At 38.2% G+C, this 26,531-nt stretch overlaps 6 protein-coding genes across 6 annotated transcripts; 3 read left to right on the top strand and 3 right to left on the bottom strand.

The window, feature by feature from the left end:
* The first annotated feature begins 3,054 nt into the window (after positions 1 to 3,054).
* LOC126782420 (asparagine--tRNA ligase, cytoplasmic 2) lies at positions 3,055 to 5,988 on the top strand. Its single transcript, XM_050507661.1, has 8 exons — positions 3,055 to 3,498; positions 3,602 to 3,838; positions 4,020 to 4,607; positions 4,792 to 4,977; positions 5,069 to 5,133; positions 5,221 to 5,350; positions 5,460 to 5,518; positions 5,652 to 5,988. Exons 1-8 carry the CDS (start codon positions 3,061 to 3,063, stop codon positions 5,833 to 5,835), a joined length of 1,887 nt encoding a protein of 628 aa, XP_050363618.1. The 5' UTR covers positions 3,055 to 3,060; the 3' UTR covers positions 5,836 to 5,988.
* Positions 5,989 to 6,078: 90 nt separating this feature from the next.
* Positions 6,079 to 7,051, bottom strand: LOC126782421 (cysteine-rich repeat secretory protein 55). The gene has a single exon (XM_050507662.1). It carries the CDS (start codon positions 7,007 to 7,009, stop codon positions 6,218 to 6,220), a length of 792 nt encoding a protein of 263 aa, XP_050363619.1. The 5' UTR covers positions 7,010 to 7,051; the 3' UTR covers positions 6,079 to 6,217.
* Positions 7,052 to 8,800: 1,749 nt separating this feature from the next.
* LOC126785309 (ras-related protein RABA5b) lies at positions 8,801 to 11,023 on the top strand. The gene is made up of 2 exons (XM_050510950.1): positions 8,801 to 9,216; positions 10,530 to 11,023. Exons 1-2 carry the CDS (start codon positions 8,877 to 8,879, stop codon positions 10,832 to 10,834), a joined length of 645 nt encoding a protein of 214 aa, XP_050366907.1. The 5' UTR covers positions 8,801 to 8,876; the 3' UTR covers positions 10,835 to 11,023.
* Positions 11,024 to 11,343: 320 nt separating this feature from the next.
* On the bottom strand, positions 11,344 to 16,917 carry LOC126785308 (uncharacterized). The gene is made up of 14 exons (XM_050510949.1): positions 16,481 to 16,917; positions 16,266 to 16,375; positions 16,111 to 16,173; positions 15,825 to 16,017; positions 15,591 to 15,695; positions 15,367 to 15,497; positions 14,699 to 15,266; positions 14,143 to 14,208; positions 13,898 to 13,974; positions 13,028 to 13,306; positions 12,610 to 12,940; positions 12,374 to 12,526; positions 11,735 to 12,271; positions 11,344 to 11,574 (listed from the first exon to the last, which is right to left on the bottom strand). Exons 1-14 carry the CDS (start codon positions 16,754 to 16,756, stop codon positions 11,386 to 11,388), a joined length of 3,078 nt encoding a protein of 1,025 aa, XP_050366906.1. The 5' UTR covers positions 16,757 to 16,917; the 3' UTR covers positions 11,344 to 11,385.
* Positions 16,918 to 19,383: 2,466 nt separating this feature from the next.
* Positions 19,384 to 21,522, top strand: LOC126783508 (F-box/kelch-repeat protein At3g06240-like). Its single transcript, XM_050508988.1, has one exon. It carries the CDS (start codon positions 19,465 to 19,467, stop codon positions 20,578 to 20,580), a length of 1,116 nt encoding a protein of 371 aa, XP_050364945.1. The 5' UTR covers positions 19,384 to 19,464; the 3' UTR covers positions 20,581 to 21,522.
* A 2,621-nt stretch (positions 21,523 to 24,143) lies between these two features.
* On the bottom strand, positions 24,144 to 25,903 carry LOC126782785 (cytochrome b561 and DOMON domain-containing protein At3g25290-like). Its single transcript, XM_050508098.1, has 3 exons — positions 25,256 to 25,903; positions 24,887 to 25,129; positions 24,144 to 24,665 (listed from the first exon to the last, which is right to left on the bottom strand). The coding sequence occupies exons 1-3, from the start codon at positions 25,901 to 25,903 to the stop codon at positions 24,396 to 24,398; spliced, it is 1,161 nt and encodes a 386-aa protein (XP_050364055.1). The 3' UTR covers positions 24,144 to 24,395.
* Between the last annotated feature and the right edge of the window lie 628 nt (positions 25,904 to 26,531).

Below are 26,531 nucleotides of genomic sequence, written 5' to 3' on the forward strand. Positions count from 1 at the left end.
AATTCTTCAGGTGTTTATGAAATATGACATGTATAGGATATAGTGGACTATGTATATATTGTATAAATGGTAAATAAATACGAATATATATAGTTTGCTATATAATATACTGTTATGATTTTTATTGTGGTGATATCGTGAAAGTTTTAAAACGTACAATATGATGAGTGATTATTGTACGTGATTTTAACATTGAGATTGTTAAAATGTCGATTTGTCTTCGGACGTGATTTGGTACAATATGATGTGAGATTATTGTACGTGTTTGGCAAGTCGGAACCTAGCCTTTGGCCGGGCGAAAATTACGATACAGTTAGAGCTCTAGTCTGTCTGCCTTAGTACTGCATGTGAGGTAACGGTTGGTTATCTGCTCATGGGTACTCAGTTTATTTTGGATGTTGAGTAGCGGGTGGCTATCCAATATTAACGGTGTATTACGAGAGGGGTAACAGATGTGTACCAGCGTTCTTGGTACCCGTATTATAAATGCATTGGGTAACCAGAAGGGTTACTTAATTTCCTCATGAGCGTTTTATTTCATATTTCATTGGGTCAACCAGATGGGCTGACTATTGACTCATGAGGGCATTTATATTTGTTGTTTTGTGATCTTTCGTATATATTGATATGCGAACTGTATTGTGATTTTACTCATACGAGCTATAAGCTTACCGAGTTTGTGTTTACAATCCTGGTGCACCAATTCGATGGTGTAGGGGATAATTCCGCAGGTGCTAATTAGTGGAGTTGGAGTGACGACTACAGAGGCTCGAAGTCGTTCGTATCCTATTGTGGTGAGGTTTTAGCGTGGATTTGTGTACGAGAATTTGTGTACCATTATTTGTGAGATTTGTGAGTGATTTGAGAGGATTATTACATTTCCATTTTATGTATGGATTATAAATTTGGGTTGTAATAATTGGTTGTCTGAGTTGTATTGAGAACTCAGAATTGATCCGCTGTTACACTTTAATGATTTCGATTTATTTGAGATTATTTTGTGTTTAACGACTTTAGAATTTTGAGTTTTTTTTTAAGCTCGAAATTTTGGGGTCGTTACACTTTAATTTGTGCATGCATTCATTTCAAATTTGCATTGAAAAAACCTTTCTATATAGCCAAATGCTAAACTATACAAATGTTGATACAAACATTTCATTTTTTTTTTTGAACTAGTGCAAAGATGAAGAAGATTAGATCAGTTTGTTTATTTGTGAATTTATGTATCACGTGCACTATCATTTATGCATATCAGTTATCACATTCTCTATGATATCTACCAACAAGGTTTGTTATTCTTGAGATTGATTTCTTACATCTTTTCTTATTGTAAGTATCTTTCCTCTAGGTATTTTTGTATAGGGAGCTTTTCCAATAAGGATCATCTTGTTAAAGACTAGTTGAGGACCAAAGACTTAATCGTTAATTAGACATATTTTTCTATCATATTTTTGCATCTCAACCTTTATATTTTAGGTCTATATAAGTTGATTATTTATACAACTTTTCAGTCAATTTGGTCATGGTTAAGGTATCAAAGTATATTAAATTAGTGAACAGACCAAATTGGTCAAAAATGAACCGTTTAAGTTCATAATGAGTAAATCACATTTATGAATGTCTTAACGATTTTCAATTTGAACAAAAATTTACAATAATGATCTACTTATATATATATATATATATATATATATAGTTGAGATCTAAATATAAGATCAAAAAGTTGGTGAATCTTTTTTGGTCCTCAACTAATTCTCAACAAGATGGTCATTATTGGAAAGACTCCATTTTTGTATATTTTTGTATATTTTAGTCTCAAATGTTATTTAACATATAAGTATATGCATATAAACCAACACGTCTAACATATAGGTTGTAAGTAAAAGTAAATTTTATTAGCTAGGTTAAGAACTTAAACTTCTACTTTAAAGATTCTTTTTTATTAATATCTACTTTTGAATTAGGTTACAAATAGAAGACCAAAATAGAAATAATTAGTGCAAATTGTTGAAGATAACTACATTAACTGAGTACCAAAAGAAAAGAAAAAATCTACTTTCAGATAGAAAATTTAAATTATCCAAAATTGAGTTTTACATTCATTATTTAAATCTATAAATCTTTTGAATTTATTAATATATATATAAAGTAATTACCATAATTCTAGTAATATTGATGAGTTAAGAAAAACTCCCAAAATCACGAAAAAAATACATTAATGGTAGATCTATACTAAATTTAATTATGATAGTTGATTAATCAAATTTAAATATGTAATTATGCTACAAAATAAGACAATATATTATGATAATTTGAATTATTATAATGTAAATTAAATTAAATTTAAAAAAAAACTTACCTACAACCTAGTATGTACGTATGCGTCCGAACTATTTTTTATTTATCTACTTTTCACAATGTAAATAAAAAATTTAAACTATTCAACAGTAAATTAAACTAATAGAGATCATGTTTGCAAAAAATTGATGTAAATAAAAATCGTCTTCATAGTCGATTGCATCAAACAAATTGACGATTGATCATGAGACTACTAACTTTTCACCATAACGATTTATTTGTTTGATGCAATCGACGAAACAAACGATTTTTTTTATGTAGATCTTTTACATAAATGATCTTTATTAATAAATTAAACTTTTAAATTATTAAAATAATCTATTTATTTTCTAAAGTGTGTAAATAAATAAGAATTCGGACAGTAAAGTTTTTCCTTAAATTTATGGGATGGTCTATTCTGAAAGTGTCTAGAAATTTCGCATTCTCTTGTAACATCGTTAATTCGATTATATCCAAGCAGAGATTTCCCGCGAATGCCCAACCCTCAAGAATACCAAACCTTGCCTCCTACACCTCTCCTATATCTCTTTCCCCAACCTTTCCTTCCTCCCAATCTCTCCATTCTGATCACACCCACCTCTCCTTCCCAAGCAAAGCATCCACTCTCCTTATTAATCACCCCCATGTCCCTCTCCCATCTTCACATCCTCAACATTCTCATCCCCCAACTCTCCAACTCTTCCAATTCAATTACCTCCGATAATGGACTCCGAGAAAGCCGCAGCCTCTGCCCCTGCAGCTACCACTACTACCCAATTGGCCCCTTTCAAGTACTCCAATCGGGTTCTCCTGAAAACCATCTTGGAGCGAAGCGACGGCGGCCTGGAGCTGGTTGGTCAGAGAGTTCTGATCGGAGGGTGGGTCAAGTCCTCCAAGGAGGTCATGAAACAGCAAACTCCACCGCCGCCGCAGCCTGCAGCCTATCATATACCGGCTCGTCAACCTGAGCCCAAATCAGACGTCAGCTGTGTCGAAATTCTTCAATCCCGGATACCATTTCTGAGAACCATTGTGAAGGTCTTGGGTGGAAGCAGCTCTAATAACACTCTTCGAGAAAGAATCGATGCGGTGCTTAAGCCGGCGCCGCCCTCCACGGCGTTCTTGAAAGTCAGTGATGGTTCTTGTCCTGCAAGTCTTCAGGTATATAATAAGTCTACATATTTTTATAATTTTGACCAGTTCTGCAAGTTTATAATAGGAACAGGACATGTTGAGTTTTTAACTGTAATGGAATGCCGATCAGGTGCTTGTTGAGTCGTCTCTATTCCCGCCGTGCCAGCTGTTGCATACGGGGACTTGCGTCACGGTGGAAGGTGTGCTGCAGCAAGCTTTGGTGCAAGGAAAGCATGTTGTTGAGCTGAGAGTGGAGAAAGTGCTTCATATAGGAACAGTTGATTACAGCAAGTATCCATTGTCAAAGAAAAGAGTGCCTATTGAGAAGTTGAGGGAATGCTTCCACATTCGTGCTCGGACAACCACGGTAATTCGTTTCTCCATTTGTTGTTTTGAGCTGTTCTGTTTTCAACTGAATTTTCAGATTACCATTTACATATCTATTGTTTACTTGATATGTATACTCATGAGTGGTTTATACCTAGCTAGCAACTTAATGTTTAAGGACATAGGAGTAGTCTAACAGTGGATGATCTTCTTTTGTTTAGGTGGGATCTGTTATGAGAATCAGAAGTGCCCTGACTTTCGGGGCTCATACATTTTGTCACAACCATGGTTTTATTTCTGTCCAAGTGCCCATTTTAACTACGACAGACTGCAACGGGGTTAGTGAAAAGTATAAGGTCACTGGCCTTTTTGACAAGGCAGATCAAGAGGAGGAGCCTAAGGCCATTGCTGAAATTGAAGTAGTTAGTCTTGAAGCTATTAAGGCTGCTGCAAAGGAGAAGAGTAGCTTAGTAGAGGAACTAAAGAGGACTGATAGCAATAAGGAAGCATTGGCTGCTGCAGTACAGGATTTGAGGAAAACAAACGAATTGGCATCACAACTGGAAGCAAGAGAAAAATCGAAACTGAAAACTTCTCAAAAGCTTGAGAATGTTAAGTCTTCCGAAGGTTCCTCCTCCTCAGAAACTTTTCTAACTGTTTCTGGACGCTTGCATCTGGAGAGCTATGCATGTTCCCTTGGAAATGTTTACTCCTTCGGCCCCAGATTTCGAGCTGATAGAGGAGAGTCCCCTAAACACGTCCCTGAAATGTTGATGTTTGAAATCGAAATGGCATTTTCGCAACTAGAGGTACGAAGCTAATAATTTTTTTTCCTGATTGAAAGTTTGGTTTTCCTGTTGGTTATTGGCTTCATGCAGATGTTATACCAATTTCTTCAGTGCAACTGTCTTTTCTTGTTGTTATTATTCCTAGTCTTGATGTGCTTAAGTAAGGATATTAAATCAATTCTAATAAGCTTCTTTGAGCTTCCAGGACGTAATGAACTGTGCAGATGACTTCTTCAAATTCCTCTGCAAATGGGTTTTGGAAAATTGTGCGGAGGATATGAAATTTGTCACTCAAAGAATAGACAAGAACAGGATTGATCGTCTTCAATCAGTGATCTCAAGTTCATTTGAAAGAATTTCCTACACTGAAGCATTAAATGTTTTAAACAAGGTTGATTGTATAACATGATGCGTGAGTGTGATTCGAAAAGTTGCTTTTATTAGTAGTACTCTTACTTAAGAAATGTCATCTTATCTGCCAGGTTACGGATAAGAAAGTTGAAACAAAATTACAGTGGGGTGCTGCACTAACTGATGAAGATCTAAGGTATGTACTTAAGCTTATTAGCCAATATTTAGTCAGACTTCAAGCTCTAACTATTGTGGTTGATAACTATTCTTTCATGAATCGCAGTCATTTGTCTGAAGAGGTCTACAAGAAGCCTGTAATTGTATTCAATCATCCAAAAGAAACTAAACCATTCTATGTACGGCTGAATGATGATGCAAAAACAGTTGCAGCATTCGATATGGTTGTACCAAAGGTAAGCTCAAGTTTTTTGAAAGAACCATGAAATTGTAAATCCATCAAAGTTCGTAAGCTCAGAAATTATTTCAAACTAGTTCTAATGCTCCAAGATATCTCCATTGCAGATCGGAAAGTTAATTTCTGGTAGCCAAAATGAGGAGCGCTCCCATATATTAAGTACAAGGTATCCTCATCCTCTCACTACATGAGTACACCCTTATGTTTGACATGTCTTTAGCTTTGTCTGTTGTCACTGACATTTCGTATTTTTGGCACTATAAACATTGAACCTTATACTTTCTGTTTCTTGTTTTCAGGATTAAGGATTTGGGGTTGCCAAGAGAGCAGTACGAGTGGTATCTGGATCTTCGAAGGCACGGAACTGTTAAGCACTCTGGTTTCAGTTTCGAGTTTGATCTTATGGTTCTCTTTGCCACTGGTCTTACTGATGTCCGAGATGCTATCCCCTTTCCAAGAAGTTCTGGCAAAGCAAATAACTAGTCAACTTCCCAGAAAAATCTTCAATCCAGATCAATAGCAGTTCATCAATCTTCCCATGTAAATGACCAAAAGGTTACCAAATTGTAACATACATTGACTAAACACATTTGAGAGTCATATGAATATACATGTAAATGAATAAAGAAATTTATTTTCTGAATACAGTTTTATAGTTTCTGCATTCCTTCTTTGAATGAGTAAAACTTAGCAGGGCGGAACCCTTATTAAGAGTTTACCAGAACATGTGCATACTTATCAAAGCTGTATTACACATAGAAGAAACATAGATTTTTGCATTATCATCCTTAAAAAGATACATAATCTTTGGAATAGCTTATTTTGAAGAATCAGCTAGAACGCTCTGAAAGTCTGAATACATATTCTATGGATTAAGTAGAGTCATTATAGTTTCATCAGCCACAAGATTCATAGTACTGTTGGCACCAACAGGGTAGAATATTGGATAGAGCTCATATCTAACATAGCAACTACCATATAGAACCCGACATCCCCTTCGATTGCCGCAAATGGTTTCATAGTTTCCCACTGCAATGGCCAAGCACTGAGAACAATCTGCCTTAGCTAAGTCCCTGGTGCATTGCCCGAAGGCATAGAGTGTCGACAATGGTGACAGCTTGGCCTTACCTTTCCCAAATCCTAAATTCTTTGGCACCACAGCTTGTGCTTTGATTTTATCCACCAGAGCTCCTAGTTCTTTGACAAACTTCTCAGGGTCAGTCACATTCTGAACATTATAGAAGATTATACCATAAGAGGTATCAACTTCTCCAATGAAACTCTTGCTGCTGTACTTCAAGAAACAAAAGTCATACCAAATCATTGCACCTGCTTCATCTGGACAACGCTGGCGGATTTCTTTCGCAGCATCTTGAATACAACTTGAGCAGTCTTTGCTTCCCACAACATCACCTCTACATTGAGCCAAGCCATAGAGTTTAGCTTGGCCTTTGCCATAGGAGGTAGCAGAATAGCCAGTAGAGGGAGCTTTGGAAACCAACTGAGCCAGTAAAGCATCAATATTTGTTGAGACTTGACTACTCTTGCTTGTTTTAGTGTCTTTGTCGCAGAAATCTGCCATGGGGTCTGCAGCTTCTATGCTGCAAATTCCTAGAACTAGTAGGACAAGAATACTAGAATGCCTCATAATCTTCATTCTGGGATAGCTAATTGCTCAACTCTCATATGCATGAGTTATGGAAAGAGGCTTCCTTTTATCGAGTATTCGAGTTCGTTCAGTCAAACTGGAAATGCGAAGTGGTGGATGTGGGGAACTGATAATTCCATTTGAGCCGAATATTTTGACTTATTTCATGTTGGCTTCCAGAATGAGTTGACATTTCTTGGCTCCCAACTTCCTAAATCGTTGTTACAGTCAGAACCCACCGCTGCGTATAAGTGGTTATATTAGCTTAATATGGTTTTCTTGTTTTCTGGGGTAATCATGACCAAGTTTCTAATCCTAATTCTTAAACTCAAGTTGATATTTGCATCTCTTCGTTACTGACATCGCAATCGCTTCACGAGTCTTTTGACTCTTCTCTTGGCATTTGAGTTGACTCTTTAAAGTTTCCAGAAAGGTATAGACAAAGAGAATAGTCTACTACTCTACTTTGCCAATTTGTTGGGCCATCTCCAGCTGTGGGGACTAAAATATCCCCGAGTTAAATTCTAGCCCTTAGAAATAATGATATTTGCATGCATAGGAAGGACTATTATAAACATTATCTCTAACTCTTAGGGCTATTTATATTTAATTATAGATTATTTTATTATTTTAATTATGTTTTTCAAATATAGTACTATGTAATGATACAGAGGAAGATAAAATATGAAAAGAGGAGATAGGGGAATTTATAGAAAAGAAGTGTGAGTATTTTTTTTGAATAAATTAATAAAATCATTGTTTGAAATAAATAAATAAATTCTCTTTAAATAAATAAATAATTTCAACAAAAAAAATCTAAATATTCAGCTGATTTTCAATCTCAACCATTAAAGAGTAGATCAGAAATTATTGGCTCTTTTACCCCCTTAAATGATTTTTTGGGTATAATATAGCCCATATTGGAGATGAGTTTCTTTATATTTTGAGGTTATATCAAGCCCTTGGCCCTCATATGGAGATGGCCTTAGTAATTCCATTTAGTTTGTAAATTACAAACAGGTAATTCACTACTTCGGTCCCCATTGTACACATTAGTTGAAAATCCTGCTGAGTAGGACTGTAGGAGTAGGAGCTTGATGAAAATGATATATTTTTAGAATTTGTGAAAGATCCTAGAGATAGAGTTTTGACTCTTCGGCCCTGGTCAAGGACATAAGCTCATTTAAGACAACTATGTTATCTATTTTTGCTATTTTTCTTCTTAAAATTTTAATTATTTATTGCTTTTGATTAGAAGAGGTGGGCGTTGTTATGGTATTGGTACCTCGCATCCTTGGTTTGTCTGACTTTGTCCTAGTCAGACAGCTAGCTCCTAGTTGCAAAATGAAACATGACATAATTTTGTGTTGCAATCTAATAGGACTGCTATTTGTTACGATGTATGTCTTCAGTATAAGTACTATTAATACAATTTTATTTCTGTTATATCACCATTTTCTAACTGGGGCACGTTAGAGGGTTGAGTCTCTCTTGCATTCTATAGTTTCACCAATCATTTAGAGCGGCCTCACCAGCATTTCCCAAAACAAAACCCGTTTTTATTTGCGTAATTTCATGTATTTCTGCCTTAATGGTGACACATGAGTGTCTTAAATTCCCGTATTTTAGCGGGTAACCGCCCACATAACCTGCAATAACCGCCAGAACCACACCCCTACAAAAATCTCAAAAAGACCTTCATTTCTGCACCTAATAAAACCCATTTAACCCCCCAATTACGCGACTTGTCCTACGCTCAAAGTCTCTACCTTTTCTCCTCTACAAAGCTAGACCCCCACCTCCCTCTCTCTCTCTCTCTCTCTCTCTCTCTCTCTCACTCACTCTTCTCCCCCAACACAAACCCACAAAGACCCAAATGTCCGACGACGACGCCGGAGGCGGTGGAGAGGAGTACCTCTTCAAGGTGGTGCTCATCGGCGACTCGGCCGTCGGCAAGTCCAACTTGCTGTCACGGTTCGCCAGGAACGAGTTCGACCAGAACTCCAAGGCCACAATCGGAGTGGAGTTTCAGACCCAGGCGGTGGAGATTGACGGCAAAGAGGTCAAGGCCCAGATCTGGGACACGGCGGGTCAGGAGAGATTCAGGGCTGTGACGTCTGCTTATTACAGAGGCGCGGTTGGGGCGCTGGTGGTGTATGATATCAGTAGGAAGACTACTTTTGAGAGTGTCGAGCGCTGGCTTAATGAGCTTACTAGTGAGTTTTCTGGGTACCCATTTTGATTTGGTTGCTTGTTTACATTTGGTTTGTGTGAAAATGGAGTAAAGTTTTGTGCTTTTTTTAGTTGTGTGTGTTAATATAGCAAAAGGGTGTCTGTGTTTTTTCTTTATTTGGTTCAATAGTGTGTGTTCTTTTCAATTTTTTTGTGTAATTGGGAAAATGATGAGTGCTTCCTGAAAAGGATGTAGTGATAATGAAACATGTCGTTAAAAGATGGAGAATTGGGGCCATTGAGTTGGATATAAACTGCAATGATCGGTTGTAGGAGCACTGAGTGAGGACTGCTACTTCTTTTGGGGGTGATAATGTGATCTTTATTAGAGATGTTGATAAGGGAGGTAGGCTACATGTGGGCTTCTTTTAGGGAGTGAAAGTAGGGGGTGGTGGTTTTTGGTGTTGGAGATCTAAGGAGTTAGGTGGAGACTTTAAGGGCTTAGTTGAGGTTTTATGAGTGGTAGATTGCATACCGTAGAGGGTGTTTAGTCGTATTGAAAAGGCTATGCCTATTTGCAATAATGTGGAATCTACAACTAGTTGATAATGTTCTTGGGTAATGTAGATCAAATAATTTCCTTGACCTGTCATTGAAGTTTTTCACATGGTTAGAAATCTTTGAAATTGAACAATGTACATGGTAAGGAATTAAAAGGATGCTATACGGTGCTGTTCCACATTTATGTTTTTCTATAGAAGATTTTGTAAACCAAATAGAGCTGAGAGTGTTCCTGTTGTAAGTGGAAAATAGATTAACTTGTGCTATAATGATTGAATCCATTGAGTGGCTTCAAAGCATGTTGTACTTAGTTATTTACTACTTGATTTGCTATTGTTTGAGATAACCCCTTAGTGAGTGCAATATAACAATGTGATATGTGGATTACTGGATACAACAAGGATGTTTAAAAACAATATATGTTGTCAGTGGTTAACTAATTAAATTTATAACTGCCCACTTAAATCTTAATAGTTTCATCATTGGATATCTTATTTATTGACGAGAACATGGGTACTGTTCTCATAGAAAATATCCAGGGAAAGCATCCACTTCTTTTCAGTTACTGTAAGAATATTCTGCCACATAGTGATACATGACATTCCGAAAAAGAATATAATGCTTACAGATATTTTGAGTTTCATTACTTCTCTTCTAATGTCAATGATTTAGAGTAGCTCATGTTTTCTTATTTTTTATTCGTGTCTTATGGTATAGAATTGGCAAGTATGGATTTCTGTTCATATTTTGAATGTATTCAGCCAGACAGTTAATCCTTAACTGATTGATTTTGCAGTGCATTGCGATACTGCGGTGGCAAAGATGTTGGTAGGCAATAAGTGTGATTTGGAGGATATTAGAGATGTGACCATTGAAGACGGTAAAAGCCTTGCAGAAGAGAAGGGATTATTTTTCATGGAGACTTCTGCACTAGATGCTACCAATGTTCAAGAGGCCTTTGAGGTTGTTATTCGTGAGATTTACAACAATGTCAGCAGGAAAGTCTTGAATTCTGATTCTTACAAGGCTGAGCTGTCTGTTAATCGTGTAAGCCTGGTGAATAAGGCAGATTCGACAAAAAATCGGTGTTGCAGTGGATGATCTCTGTTCCTTCAGTTGCATGTCTTTATAATGTTCTCTTTCCCCCATCCCTAAAGGAGAAAAGGAATTGGTTATTGCTTGTTTGTTTTTACAGGTGATTACTAGGGTAATTAATGACTAATGATCATTAATCTGTCATCGCGGTTTAGGTATCAAATAAGACTTTGATATGTTCGTAATTTTGAAGTTCCTTGAGTTTTGTTTCTAATTTTTTAAATAAATTTTGGAGCAAATTCACGTACTGTACAATCAGAGGCAACTGGGTATTGAGTTTCTCATGCATCATAGAACCGGAAATGCAATTTGATTTTTCATACAAAGTAATGGAATTGTACACAAGGTTACCTAATACCTATTTCCTCAACAGATAAATAAATAATTTGCTACACATTCTGAACCAGACAATGTACTAATTGGCATCTACATAAACTAGTTTTATAGCCCCACATAAATTTAGTAGAAACAAAATGAACAAATGGCCTATAATTAACTAGCGGTGACATAAAACAAGGTAGTATCTTTTACTATTTGTTTTCTCCACAGGGGAGTCTCTAAGGCTTCCTCAAGGCAGATGCTGCTCCCATGACAACAGCTAAAACAATGCCAAGACCAGCTCCAAGGGAAGCTCCTACAGTTGCAGCTGAAACTGAATTTTCCTTGGCTTTAGCATCACGAATTGCATCCATAGCCAATGCGTGATCTCGTGACAATTCATCCAAAAGCCTATCTCGTGCAAATTCCTTCAACGCAAAAACATTGAGCAAAGGGTATGAGTTGACTCAAAATCAGACCACCCAACCTTTTATAATGAACTAATTATCTTTAGGATATATCCCCCAGAAAAGAAAGCAATTCTGGGGGGCAGCATCATAAGATGGATAACTGGATATAGTGGTTTACCTGTAAGGATTCTTCCTCACGGCTTCGAAGAACGTGATGAATTATTTGACAAAGAGAATTGATACCCTCAACTGGGAGTATGATTTCTTTCTTCTGAAAAGGCCTCCTTACAAAATCGATGGGAGCAAAGAGAAGCTTTTGTGTGCCTGACCTCCCATCAGCATCTCCAATGCCGGCACCCCATAACAAAGTAGTACTTGCAGCACTGGGCATGACATATGGGCAGGAATTGATAACTCCAGTGCTGCTTGGAGATGCTTGATAGGACTGGACAACAGCATCAATTGACGTTTTCTGTTGATGAGCGCTGACTGAAAATTTGTTTGTTATAGCAAGAACCCAAGGTATTCCAATAGATTTAGCTTCATCCAGTAGAAGTGAAAGGGCTGGCTTTGCCTGTGATCCATTTGAGTCATTACAGCGAGGTATTCTATGAGACAGGTTATGAACAAGTACAATCAAGTCTGTCTTTCGACTGAGATCACGAATTCCTGCCCACAATTCATCTCTCAGACGAGTGGCCTCCAAATTCAGCTCCTATAATATGCAATCCAGAAATGTGATGTAGCACATGGGAAAGGAGGACAAGAACTAAAAAAGAGACATGAAATAAGACATTCCTTGACATGGAAGAGATACCTGCAAATTTATCCCTGCTGAATCACAGAAGCACAAGCCACCAGATATACCTTCTTGGGTATCAGCCTCTGGAAGCAGATTTTCAATATTGGAAATACTGGTCATCCTGCCTTGAGATAATATTGCCTTTAAAAGAGAAGTCTTACCAGCACCCTACAGTCACATCATCTGAGTCACTACATTGAAAATCAAATAAAGAGATCAAATCCTTTGACCTATATTTAGCAAATCAATACCTCAAGGCCAAGTAACCGCACTCTACGAGTTCGCAAATGAACCTCTTTAGAAACCGTGGTAAAATCACTGGTACAAAATATGAAAAAGTCGCTTAGACCTTCGGGACGTAAGGACTTTTCTGGTCCTGATATGTGCTCCCTATTAAGAGTAGTTGTGTTGGGATCTATAGAAGGAAACACATCCAACAATGAATCTGCTACCATTTGATGCTTAGGTGGCTGCCTTAATGGAGGTCCGATTAAGACCCTCATATTTTGTAGTTCTGGCTTCTCTCCATAACCTGAAGAGTACGTTGGGGTTGAAGGAAAGGATTCTACTGTCGTTGAACACCTAATGAAGATATAATATCAGATGAGTATAATCTAGTATGCATAGAGACATGCAAAGAGGTTGTGATGAAGTTGCAAAGAACAATACCAGTTACCATTCACTTGGGCGTGAACAAGCGTACACAGATGCAATCCAAAACCAGTAATATCAACTTTTAATGGATCTCCATTTTTCTGTCCAGGTATGCCATTCCATCCAAGAGGGGCAACTGAAGTAGCTGTCCGAATAACTGGAGACTCAACAATATGCCCAAGCTCCACATTTCCTGCAACTGCAAGACCAAGCCACTGCTGGAGATGTGGAAACTGTTGTTGCTCTATTCCCAAAAAAGGTGAGCTATCATCTCGCATGCACAAATCGTAGATTCTGCAGCAGGGACCGTATTACGTTTGGCAATTACTTTCAAAAATCAAACTTTGCGATAATAATGTCAAAATGGAGTACTTGATTTACTTGAATATCAATTCTAAGCATCATTTGTAGAAATTTCAAGTTGAGTAACATCATTTGGTATATGTTTGTCTGACCGAAGGAGAAGGTCTAAGAAAGTGATCTGTCGCAGACAAGCAAAAAAAAAAACTTCATAGTCTAGTGAGTAGTGACTTCTTAGACGTCAAGGCAACTATATTTACAATAACAGTAAATTCCAAGGTTGGGGAGTGAAGATCTGAAACCAGATATGCCGCTCCACATGCTAAATTGCAACTCGGAATCCAGCTATAAAGATTAATGATTATTTATGTCACCTGCTTGGTCAGTGATCAAGGTACTTAAGGAATTTTAAAGTATGATATCTAAATAAAAGAAGATATCAAGAAGAAGAAAAAGACCATATAAACTTGAAATTCAAACATATTCTAGAAGTTGACAGACCAGAAAAAAAATACTACAGAAAGAAAAAAAAATCGATAAAATTAGACTACACAGATGAAATTATAAATGAAGAATTATTATTACCTTTGGAATCGAGACCTATATGACCTCATTGAATGTGACTGAAATCTTTCCCTCAATTCCGCAATCATAGACTTGACCTGAAAATGTCTTTGCCAGAAGGAAGCTAATAAAATGAGAATTTCCAGACACTATGCAACTACATGTGAACAATCAGAGCTGTAAAATGGAAAACTCGATGCAGACGAAAATGTTGTAATCTCCAGAAAAAAGAATACAGCTGATGGTCAAGCAAAGGAAGCTCATACCGATGTTAACTTCGAGTATTCTGCATCTGATAGTGACTTCACTGATGAACTTTCCAAAAGATAAAGCTACAAGAAAATAAACAACTCTGATGAGTTCACAATCAAAAGAAATAACTAAAATGATAAGGATACGCAGTGAAGATCACAATTGCAAAGTTAATTGACAAAACAGAACATTCTGAGTCCTTCATGCTGGAAAAGTTGACCCTTGAAGTTTTGTACCTACCTACTTTGGAATCGCGACATTTCACTGGCAGTACAAGACCAGATGGAAACCTGGAGTCCCCATTATTTCTTTCTTTCTAGTTTCTTTTTTCTTTTCCTTTTTTCTTAAGTGGAGTTGGGGGTTGGTCTGTGGGATGTCAGCAAGCACAAACTCTCAAGTTCATGAAACACATATTCCTTTTTTTTACTATAGCATAAAAGATGCTTAGCATAGACAACTGATGGCGGTAAGAAGCTAGCAATGACACTTAACTAAGTACTTTCACAGCATTGTTTTCAATCTCATGCAACACCCAAGTTCCGAAAACTATTAGAAAAACGTATAATATACCTCTCCAAATGGAACATATGAAGGTAAAGAAGGCACTCTACGCCATCTCTTCCCATCCCCACTCCCGGTGGTGCTTTTACTAGTTGACTTTCCATTTGACGCCACATCTGCTACCTCTTTATCAATGTCAGAGATGGGCTTAAGAGAAATACCATCAGAACCCTCCTGGATTTCAAGAGACTCAGGTTCAACTATGTCATCATCCGATATAGTTGTTGCAGCAGAATCCGACTGCAAAGATGTTTTGACAGATGTAACGTTCCTTCCCCTGTATTCATTAAACTTTCTTGTTACACCCTCTAAAGGAACAAGCCTTGAAAGTCTCCAGATAGAACTTTGTACAGGTCCCAAACCTAGAACCAACTGCTCTCCCTCATTTACTTTACGTTTCCCCACTGCTTCCTCACTTTTCACCATGGATGTTTTAGTAGTTTCATTTCTAACAGGCATTGAAAGAGGTTGTGCATTATAATGGTGAAAATAAGCAGGAGACAAGATGCGGGGCACCAGATCTTCTGGAATGCAGTAACTTTTGAAGTAATGCTCCCACCCTTCTCTATTAACGTAACTGTAAAAGATATGAATAAAAAAACATAGATATGTCTTAAGCCATGATAAGAGGATTCAGTAGACAAGAATAAACTTAAATGATTAGACCTGAGACGTACTCTCTTAAAGCTGCATTGCCAACAGGGGGCTGGGAAAATGTGATACATTTGACTCGAATACTTTCATTCTCCTTAGATGAAGAAGGAGCGGCAACAACCCTCAAAATAGCAAGGGTAGCTAATACTGCTACCTAGAGAAGCAAGGACACATAGTTGGTAAAAAGTTGAAGTAACAACACCGAAACAGTCACCAATGCTTGATCAGTGAAGCTAATAACACTTACTGCTCCACCAAGTGAGTGTCCACATAGTACAAGGTTCCGTTTTTTCTTTTGAGCAAGTCTGTACAACTCCAGAGCAGGTATACCTTTAGCACGAGCCAAGAACCCCTAAAGATAATAAATTAAAGAATCGTGGGTTAGGACATGATCCAGGCACCATTAAACAGAAGTTTAATTACATGTGTTAATGTGTATGCGGAAAGCCATCCAAGTTCAAACAAGCAGACTGCACCATACCCGATGTGCAGCAGGTTTAGCTTTACTGTTAGCTTGCTTTGGCTTTGTATCAAGAGGATTGAACGAACTCTCTCCATTTCCTTTACGTCCTGCAGGCAGATTAGTTTTATTGTTCTCAGTCCCATCAGTGTCTTCCACAGGATCCTCATGAAATATAGCGCCTTGCAGTATGTTCGCATCGGTCATCACATCCCTACACATTATTCGAAAAACAAACCATCGATGAACTCATAACTATCACGATAACAATGCCGAATGAAGTTTTACAAAACCAAATGTCACTCACTTGTACTGCTTAGTTCCAATGAAGGAAGCAAACAATGTATCGCCAGCTTCCGCCAACAAGTAACTGCAAACATCACACAAAAATGCAGATTAAACTAAACAGAAGATGAAAAACTTCGAAATTGATTAAAGCAAACAAAAATCACCGAAAAATACCTGTGAGGAACGTGATCAGATGAAGGTTGTACACGCTCCAGCGCAACAATCTGTCCTCCAAAATCAGCCTTGAACTTATTAACTGCACGAACCAAGTCCGAAGCAGGTCTCTGTGCATAGAATGAATCAGTAAGAATACAATTCCGATTCGGTGAACTATGTCGGGTTATTCGAAATCAATCATTACAATGGCAGAGACAAGGTTAGGGTGTGACCTTATAGACACACTCGGAGAGGACCATACAACAAAGGATGTCCTGCAAGTCGGAGAGGGAGTCGGCCTTGACGGCGGAGCAGAGATCGTGGAGTTGCTTGCGGCGGCGCTCGAACTCCTCGTGGATCCTCTTGCGGTGACGGCGGTCGCCGTCGGTGAGAAGCCAAGGCCACTTCATACGCCACTGCTGGAGTGGGCCCCAGGAGGAGGAGACCTTCCAGAGCTTGGCGCGCTGCTCCTTGAGCCATGACTCCACTCGGCTTTGAACCGATTCCATTTTTAAGGATTGGGAGGACGAAGATCACGAAGAGGCGCGGCGATAGGGACCCGGCATTTTTGTCTGCGGATTTTCTTTTTGTGTTTTCAGTTTTGGTTTATTTCCTAATGAAGAAAAAGAATTTTGAAAACATGATTGAACGGGAAGTAAAGGAATCGGGTTCGGTCTGTTAGGCATATGCCGGGAATTGGATTCCGTGAAACCGAGGTTTTGTTTCTATTCCTAATATTCATCCGAACTTATTCGTTGATTGAAGGAAATAATGATAGGAAGTCGCACAACTCCACTCAATATTGACCAGGTTTAGAGTAATGACGTGCACTTATGCATATACCAATGGAAAATGTGACATTTGGTCGATTGAGCCGAATTAGTACCAAACCTTGTTAAGTCGTCATCCTACCTTGCCAACAGTTTGGCTTGATTGAGCCAATACCAATTCATATTCGACTCAGCTACGGTACATAATATTGCATACCGTGGTATCGATCGTATAAACACCTCTCAGATACCAATCTAACTTCCAACATCGAGTTCATGATGTCTCAACATTTAATCGATGTACTGACATAGTCACATTTCGTAACATGACTAAAATCTGATTTGCTACCAGAATTGTACGTGTAAAATGACTAAAATCTGATGATTTGAGACTATTACGCCACCCTAAAACGTAGTTTCTAACAGTTTTGAGGCACCAACAGTGTGTAGGCATCAGCATCAGGTGCTGAGGCACGTGACCTTTTAACATGCCTTCGTTAGTCTCCGTTTAGGCTTTACAAGACTCCAACTATCTCCAAAAAATTCATTTACCAATGCTTTTTGCCATTGTTTTCTCAGCCCAAAAATTTGCATTATACAACCATATAATTGGTGAGAGTGTGAGACCCCATAACCACCAACACCACCACCACTGCACATTGGATTGGAAAACCAATGTATTTGATATCCTCCCTTAGATTCCACAATGGATCAGGAGCTCATGAATAAATGAAAAATATTGATTGATCAAACAGATTTATATTCACCTATAGACAGATCTCGCCGCCGCCCACTCACTCCTCTCAGATGACCACGTCCGCGCTAATTTCCAGCCAACCACCCTTGCCGAACTCCGACAAAGCCACTATGAATCTAGGTTTTTTTATACAACACCATGAATCTCGGTTGTGGGTATTGATTGTTGAAGAAAGAAACCAATGGCTTCCAATAAAAAGAATCTAATGGCTAGTATTTATCTACATATTTTAAAAACTAAGATTGTCTCGAAACTAGTAAAATCTTCACCGGTGGCTGCACACCGTGGTGCATACAATTCGTTTCCATTGAACTAATTGAAGGTTCGCTATTGTTGTTGTTAATTGTAAAAACTTTTTTCGGGTCTGTAATTGGTCTTTGGTTGAAACTTTGAAGAGAAAAAACCCAAAATGATACATGAAGTATCGTGAAAGGTATTTTTTTGGTACCTACGAATTTTTATTACCCGAAATGGTACATAAACTATTGCACCGTTACCCAATATGGTACATCCGTTAGTTTCTCTGTTAAATTAATGATGTGACATGTATTTAGAGCTTTTTTTTTACCAAATATAGTAAAACCTCGTTAAATAATACCCGATTAAATTATAACCTCGCTAAAATAAAACTTTTTTCCGGTCTCAACTCGGAGCCAACATGTTAAATTAATAATTCACTAAATTTATAGGATAATGGAAGTTCGAGAATTTATTTAGTTAGACCCCATCAAATATATAAATTATTAGTGTCATAATTTATATAATAAATTTTAAATTTATGAGGATTTCATTAAAAATTTAATTGATATAATCATCATCAAAAAATATAATATTTTGAACAATGTTATACATAAAAAATAGTATATTTAATAAGGTATACGTAATAAATTAAACAATGTAAGTAAAAACTTTTTTCTTCGACAAAATGAAACAAAATATTTATTATATCTTGATAAATTAAGAATTTATAAATAAATTATTAATTTATTAATTTATTGATATATTAATATATCGCTAAATTAATAAAATTTATCAATCCCGAAACTATTAATTTATAGAGGTTTTACTGTAAGTAATAGGAAAAATAATAATTTTAAAATTAATTTTTTTATTATTGCTAAACAAATATATATACTAAAACTTGTGTTATGTTTTGTGATACAAGAGTTGATTTTCCTCTTAAAATTACAAATTTCATAAAAATATTATAAATAAATTTGCAAATAATATAGGTATGATTTATCAAGTCCAACTAATTTTCAGTCAGTTTGGTGAATTTGTGAGAATTTTGAAGGAAAAGAGATAGGAAATAAAAAAAAATTGTGTATAGCCCATTTTGTCATTTTAAATTTATGTCACATCATCAATTTAACGGAGAAACTAACGGATGTACCAGATTGGGTAACGGTGCAATAGTTCAGGTATCATTTTGGGTAACAAAAATTCGTAGGTACCAAAAAATAACTTTCACGATATTTCAGGTATCATTTTAGGTTTTTTTCTCAATTTTGAAAGAGTTGGATCCAATACACAAGCCCTCACCGTAGAGACCAAATATTACCTCCAATCCCAACCGTCAAATACTGAAATGAGTCCCACCAGGCCACCCCTTTCATCAACAGAACTCTTCGAATTGAAAACCCCGAACCGAAGGGTTTGTGAGGTTTTTTCTGTCAGTAGTGTTAACGACATGTCGGAGGGCGGCAGCGGCGGAATCTCCAAGCGAGCTCACACCGAGCTTTTCGACGGCGACATCATTTCGGAGATTCTGGCGAGGCTGCCAGTCAAACCATTGATGCGATTTCGGTGTGTATCCAAGTCATGGAATGGTTTAATCTCCGATCCTTACTTCACTAAGAAGCACTTGCGCTACTCAGATTTGGGCATCACCGAGAGCACCTCCAGGGTCCTCTACACAATGGACCCTCCGCAATCTCTAGACCAAGAAGCACTCAAGGATTTGAAGAACCACAGTGATGGCTATTTTGCCAACAGAAAGCTTGATATTCCGGTACTGTTCCCCCGCGGTAATCATTCACTCCTTGGTATTTGCAATGGTTTGATATGCATTTTAGTCCAAGAAAATTCAGGATTTCAGTTTATGTTATGGAATCCATGTACTAAATACTTCAAGATGTTCCCGAAATACTTATGCGAACTCTGGTTTTGTGGGTTTGGCTATGATTCTGCTACTGATGATTACAAGGTAATAGTGTGGAGTGGAATGTGTAAAGACGAAACCCCCATTCATGTGTTTTCTCTAAGAGCTAGTTCATGGAAGGTGCTCCCTAGTACCAGTTTTAGAGTATGTGGACGTCATGGTGCCTATTTGAATGGAGCTTTGCACTGGATAGAAGAGAATAGACGAACAATCTTGTCTTTTGATTTGGAGGAGGAGAAGTTTCATGACATGATTCCCTTACCTGATGCTGATATTAAGTTTCACAGTCTGAGGGTGGTCGAGAATTGTCTTTGTCTGTTTAATCACACAGTTCACCAGGATGTGGTTTGCACAATATGGTTGATGAAGGAGTATGGGGTCAAGCAATCTTGGACTCAAGTTATAAGGTGTCTCAGAAAGGATTTCCCTGAAGGCTACCGACATGTGTTCATGCAGCCTATATGTTTTCTAGAGAGTGGAGAAGTTTTGATTAATGATCTTTGTGCGCGTTTATTGGTGTTATATGATCCGGTGGAAAAAACATTCAAGAATGTTACCAGAAGGGCTGATCCATATGGTTGTGGAGCTTTGATTTACAGAGAGACTTTAGTTTCACCAGTAACGGACAATGTTGCAGGCATCTGAAGTCACTGTTGTGGTGAGTCTTATATTTTCTTTTGTTGGTCAAGTATTTTTGGTCCGTGTGCAATGCTTCTAAATTATGGTAATGGTGGATTACATTTGCAAGTAGTTTAATGAAACTCAACACTTTACAAAACTTGATGGTTACCCATTGAGAGATTTACCAAGGAATGGAACTAATTATCAGCTGATATCTCTGAATCCACACACAAGCTGCCTAGCTAGAAAGAAAAAAAAATTAGCATCGGTTATGTAGTGAATGGAATATGGTTTTGCGCAGCTAAATTTTTTATCAACACTACCCTATGTCACGCATAACTGTCATTTGCCTATACCTTTGCTAGATTGCCAAAAGGCTATGCTGTATAAGCATGTATACCCTACTTGTGTCATCTCACTCTAAAAGTCAAAAGATCCAGCCCTGAACTGATTATACTGACTCGCTTTTGTTATTCCGAATCGCCTTTTGTGTTTTTTTAGGGCGTATTTTGGTGTATCAGATCCACAACCTAAAGCCTTTAACCATTTCTGAAATTCTTAATTTCTTATGTTAAACACAAGCTGTAGGGCTAATCTTCTCACCTGCCACAAGGATATCACTATGAGTTATGAATCTCTTTTAAATAAGGAATTGCTTTCTGGTTACTATTTCTATAGAGTATGTATAGACACGCATGACCATAAACAAAAGAATCCAGAAGGCAAGGAATCCAGTGTCAGGTCGAGGTGGGAGTCTGGATGCCTGTGAGGCATGCGTTTTCTTTCACTTGAAAGCAAATTCAGAGATCCTAGCAGATCAAGTAGCTGTCATTCCTTAGCTGAAGTTCTCAGAGCTATGTATTCTTATGAATAGCATGTGTAAACTCAATGCTGTAATAGAACTATCATTTGGGTGTTTATAGAGCTTTGTATCTGATTCTCAACTGAGAATCTGATATAATGCATTACTTTTAGAGCTCCGGAAATGGAATGCCTGTGTGGAAATGCAAAAATCCTGGATGTGAGAGTGTTTATTAACACCGACACATTCTACATCTATTGACTAGCTTAAGTCTCAACCCTTCTGCCTGTTCTGGCTAAACCTCATTCTTAACACCACCTCAGTAATAATCCCTTACTGAGTACTGATAACAGACCAGATAGGAATGAAGTAGGAGATGCACATAGAGATCAGTGCTATTTTGTCCCAGAAATCTAAATCTGAAGCGATCATTAGGTCCTTTAGAGCAAGCCTACTAATGAGCAGGTCTTTGTTGATCCCACGAACCAAATAACTTCAGCTTCAATAACTGAAGGATACCCATTTACCAGGCAGCGGCCGGAAAATACATCAGAAGATCATTTTGATACTATTGACACTTGTATCGTGCAATATCAAATGAAGTATCAGAAAATGTCCAGGTCAGTGCTCACAGATCATTATGTACATCAGTAAGCATTAACCAAAGCCGGCGAGGACCACAGTGAGCATTGTATCGCATGCGGGGTTAGGCTTGGGTTATAATCATCATGTGTTGAACACCATTATCGGTGGTCCATTGCTTACAGCGCACCCAGTACTGGGTCGATATAAGTTTACAGATATTTGCTTCTATATGAAGCGCTCTTAATACACAGTAGGTTGGTCGGAGTTTGAATATTCTGCATATGGAAATTTTGAAGTGTACAGCTAGCAACCTACTTAACGATAGCACAGTCAATGAGATCTCCAACGAAGCTGATGGTCTTCTCCAACGTTGCGACTCTTTTTAGTTTTTACATATAAGCGATCATCATTGCATCACCATGACATGGCCCCTATGACATAAACAATTTGTGTTTGACAACATTCTTAATCGAAAGTCGTCGTTCATGTCACTCCAAACATATAACAGATAGAGATGCTACTTTCTTCTTCTTTTTTCAGAAAGGTCTCATTTTCTTTATTAATCTGGAAATTCATGGAAGGATCTCTTGAAAGGAGAGGCAGTACGTTCAGTTGATTACACAATGTTATATTTGTTTTTTAATAGTGATAAGTAATAACAGTGCTATATACTCATGAGTTAGCCGGAGCAGGTGGCCTTCGATCAAGCCCCGATTTGCTTTAGACCTCAACTCATCAATCTCTTATGACTGATCAACTGGTATCAAGGGCAGTTCAAAACTTCAAATTAACTGATCAGTTTTTTCTAAGCTTAACTGGTCATTCAGTTTCAGGATCACCGATTTGTATAGATTATAAGGTGGGTGGGTCACTGGTCCTCATCAAACAAAGATGGCGTTATAAAAAACATGATTGATCTCAGCAAAGCATGCACTTTTAGGTTGCAGTTGATTTGTCTACTCTAGCTTAGTCAGTAGACACTGAGCGACTGAGTTTGCCACACCATTCTTCAATTCATTAGAGAATATCCCACCTAATTCACCTTCACCTTGCTTATTATGGGTAATTAGTTCACCTATCAAAAAGCACAAGGCATTAGTAAGTACTTCTGGTCCTCACAATACTCTTAGAACAGTCCCACTTCAGTCATTTTTGTTAAAAGGTGTCAAAATTAAGAGCCAAAGTGTGTTTAAAATCACATGATTATCTCTAACCTCTAAAAGCAGAACAGAAGAATGAGACTAGCTAGGGTACGTAGTTGGTTTGACTTCTTAGCCTCATGAGTGCATCTGTAATTTTATAAAGTTCAAAAGAAACTGAAATCTGTCATTCACAGTAAAAAAATAAACTAAAACCCTTCTCACAGTATCTCAAGAACCTTTCACTAAACAGTTCCTTTAAACTCTTTTTAAGCCCTTTAATTATAATTTGTCATGATAATGTCTTGCTAATGAGAACACAAGTGTCTCTTGCAAAAAGGAGAGCATCTGCTTCCAAGTAACAACGGAGAAGCTAAAAGCCATGGATCACATGGAGATCAATCAATTACAGAGCCAAAGCCATTGCATTACAGAAAACCAAAAGCTAGCAGGAATAATCAAAATGATGAAAGCAGACAGCAGTGGGGACTTGGGACATAAACAAAGGTCAAGATGATGCTCAAAGGCAATAGCTTTTGTTGTTGTAGGCACAAATCAAATCCACCTAATCACCAAAAGACACATCCATATTTCCCATTTCCCTCGAGAAATTTCCTAGCAAGAAATTGCTAATTCGATTCATATGTTTACTGTTGCAGTGCCCCATCACAGATCAGAAAAGATAGAATTATGAAGAACTAGATTCGTCACCATGGCCAAATCATAATCAGCTGTCTTATTGTCGAAGTCTTTATCATGAAAGAAACCACCAAAAATGAGTGCACTTATTCTCCTCCTATGTTATAATGTAAGGATAGAGCAATATTATTACTCTGCTTTTCATTAGATGTAATAACACAATGTGAAAAATATTCCGTGGCCTTGTTGATAATGGATGAACAGAAATTATCCAGAACGGTCCTGTAATCAATGAATTATATGTTGTACGTTGTTGGAATTTAACCCAGACGACCCAAATAATTTGCCAGCAGTCAAAGATATTTGATTCACAAATCAAATTGGTTTCCATTTCAGGGTGAAGCTGAAGTGTACGGAAAAAATAGGGTTGTAACAGAGAAATCAAATTACTCGCAGCAATACTAGAAGTAACATCACACTAACCAAGGAATTGAAGCCATGGATAAGCATGTGAAAAATTGGACACCATAAGGTATATACTAAATAAGAGTCCTAAATAAATGAATCCATTATACAAGCAAGAGATGGAAGATGAACAAAGTAAGGCCACAGGGATATTACAAGATCAGTATATCTGCAATGGGAGACCTCCATCTTCCTTGTCGACTGTCGACTCATCCATCATATGTGGCGGACTTGCCTGACCTTCTCTTCAGTACAACAACCCAAGTGACTGCTTCCAGGAGTACGCCAATCCCAGCCAACACCGAGATGACAATAATGTAAGTGGATTTCCAATGCTTATCAGGGTTCAGTATGTCTAAGCCTTTGAACACATTGACAATGCCAAGGATGAGAATTGAATAGCCAATGCCGTGATGGTAGATGTTCCAGAAGAGCCTGTACTTGTGATCCTTAGCAGGTCTCAAGAACAATGCAAACATCTGAAAAAGTCCAAACAGGGCAATTACCATCAGAAACAACAAACTAAAGAGCAAAGCAATCTAATCTGCCTCGTTTCAACAATGCTGCCTCCAACATGCCTAATTGAGCTAACATTACTGAACACTTACGGCATCACACAATAAATCTTCAAAGTTCAAAGTGCAAATTGCCGAATTCTCAATGCCCTTGAATTTGTCATGAAATTGGATGAGAATTTTACCTGCACAGTTGCAAAGCTGAAGAGGGTAATTCCGATGTTGCGGTGTAGAATGTACTCAGCTCTTCCAAGCTTCATTCCGGTGGCCCAGCCAGCGGCGCCGATGGCATAAGCAGATAATTGGCAGGATACATGAAGATAAAACCATGCAGGATCGGCAGACGGAAAGACTCTCATGTACCTTGCTATGACCATCCCCAATGGAAACAAAAACCCCCAACTCACAGCATTCAGAATCCCATGAATCTGAAACAGAGCACATCCAAAACAACTTCCCAACTTTAACAAATGAATCAAAATAAAACTTTCCCTTTCCTCAAAGTTTCAACTTCAATAAATAAACCAAAGTTTAATGGCAGTTAAGAAACTCACATTCCTGTTCTTCAGCTTGGAATCGGCTCCGGTGGTGGCTGTGACACCGGCATTACTTCCGGTCAAGGTGAGAGTCCCTTTGGCCTGAAGATTCCCATCATCAAAAGCATGCTTCGCCGGAAACCCAGTATCCGTCACCGCCGGCCCGACCTGCCATACATGGTTCACCTGCCCAGTCTTCACCTTCACCTTCGCAAACAACCGGAACGCGTCTCCGGACGACTCCGCCGCCGTGTCCCAGACGTCAAACGCGAGTTTTCCGGGGACAATGGCGTCGCCGGTGTAGCCACTGATGTTAAACGTCTTGACAGCCATGGCGCCGGAGGCGGTTTTGTAGGCCAAGAGCGTCTGCGCGCCCTCCATGCCGGTGCCGGTGGGGTTGATGGCCCATGCAACCCACCCGGCGGGCTTGGCAGGAGGTGCGACGAAGGCGACAGCGATGGTGGAGTTGGCGGAGTCGTAGGACCAGTGAAGGTAGGCGCTGAGCGTGGGGAGGTCGGCGCATTGAGTGTAGAGCTTTCTGTTGGTGAAGGACTGGGAGTTGCAGGTGAGGGAATGCGCGGGTGAGATTAGGAGCATCACAGTCAGTGAGATTAGCATGGCCATCATGCTCTGGTTGCCAACACCAACTGAAGAAGAAGAAGCCATGGATGGGGTGACAAAGGCTTTCCCACTCAAATTTTGGCTCCAATATATAGAACAACTGAGAGGAGGGGGTTCAGTGTGGTAGCGTCATCTGAGTCTAAATGAAGAATGCCAATCAACAGACGAAACGTGTTAGGTGATTCCCGCGTTGTTTTTTCCCGGGAACTGTGGGTGGCACACGTAAGTTATGAAATTATGCATCCAACAACCATAAAACGGATATTAAATGAGGCCGGAACTGAAAATCAGGTGGCAATAAATGGAAATTGAATGATAGGAAGTAAAAAAATTTAAAACATATATTTCTCAATAATAACGACTAAATTAGGAAATAATTTTTCAATGGAATAAAATCACAATCGAGGTGACGTAGATTTATAAATAAAAATCTGTTGGGATCAGGGTTTGTCTGATTTTGGAAGTTTTTACAAGTGTGGAATTGGGAATCGCAATCTTCGTCTTCTGCCTGATAAGATGTTATTGGAATGAGCCGATGCAAAGTTTGTGTCATGATTACCTCAATAATATTGCATAATAAAATTATAAAAGAATTGGTGAAAAATCTCTTTGCCTGCAATAAACCTATTCAAGCATGTAGCCAACTCTTTTTTGGGTTAAATACGGGGTCCCA

Source organism: Argentina anserina, chromosome 2 (assembly GCF_933775445.1).
Source record: "Argentina anserina chromosome 2, drPotAnse1.1, whole genome shotgun sequence".
NCBI classification, from domain to species: Eukaryota; Viridiplantae; Streptophyta; class Magnoliopsida; order Rosales; family Rosaceae; genus Argentina; species Argentina anserina.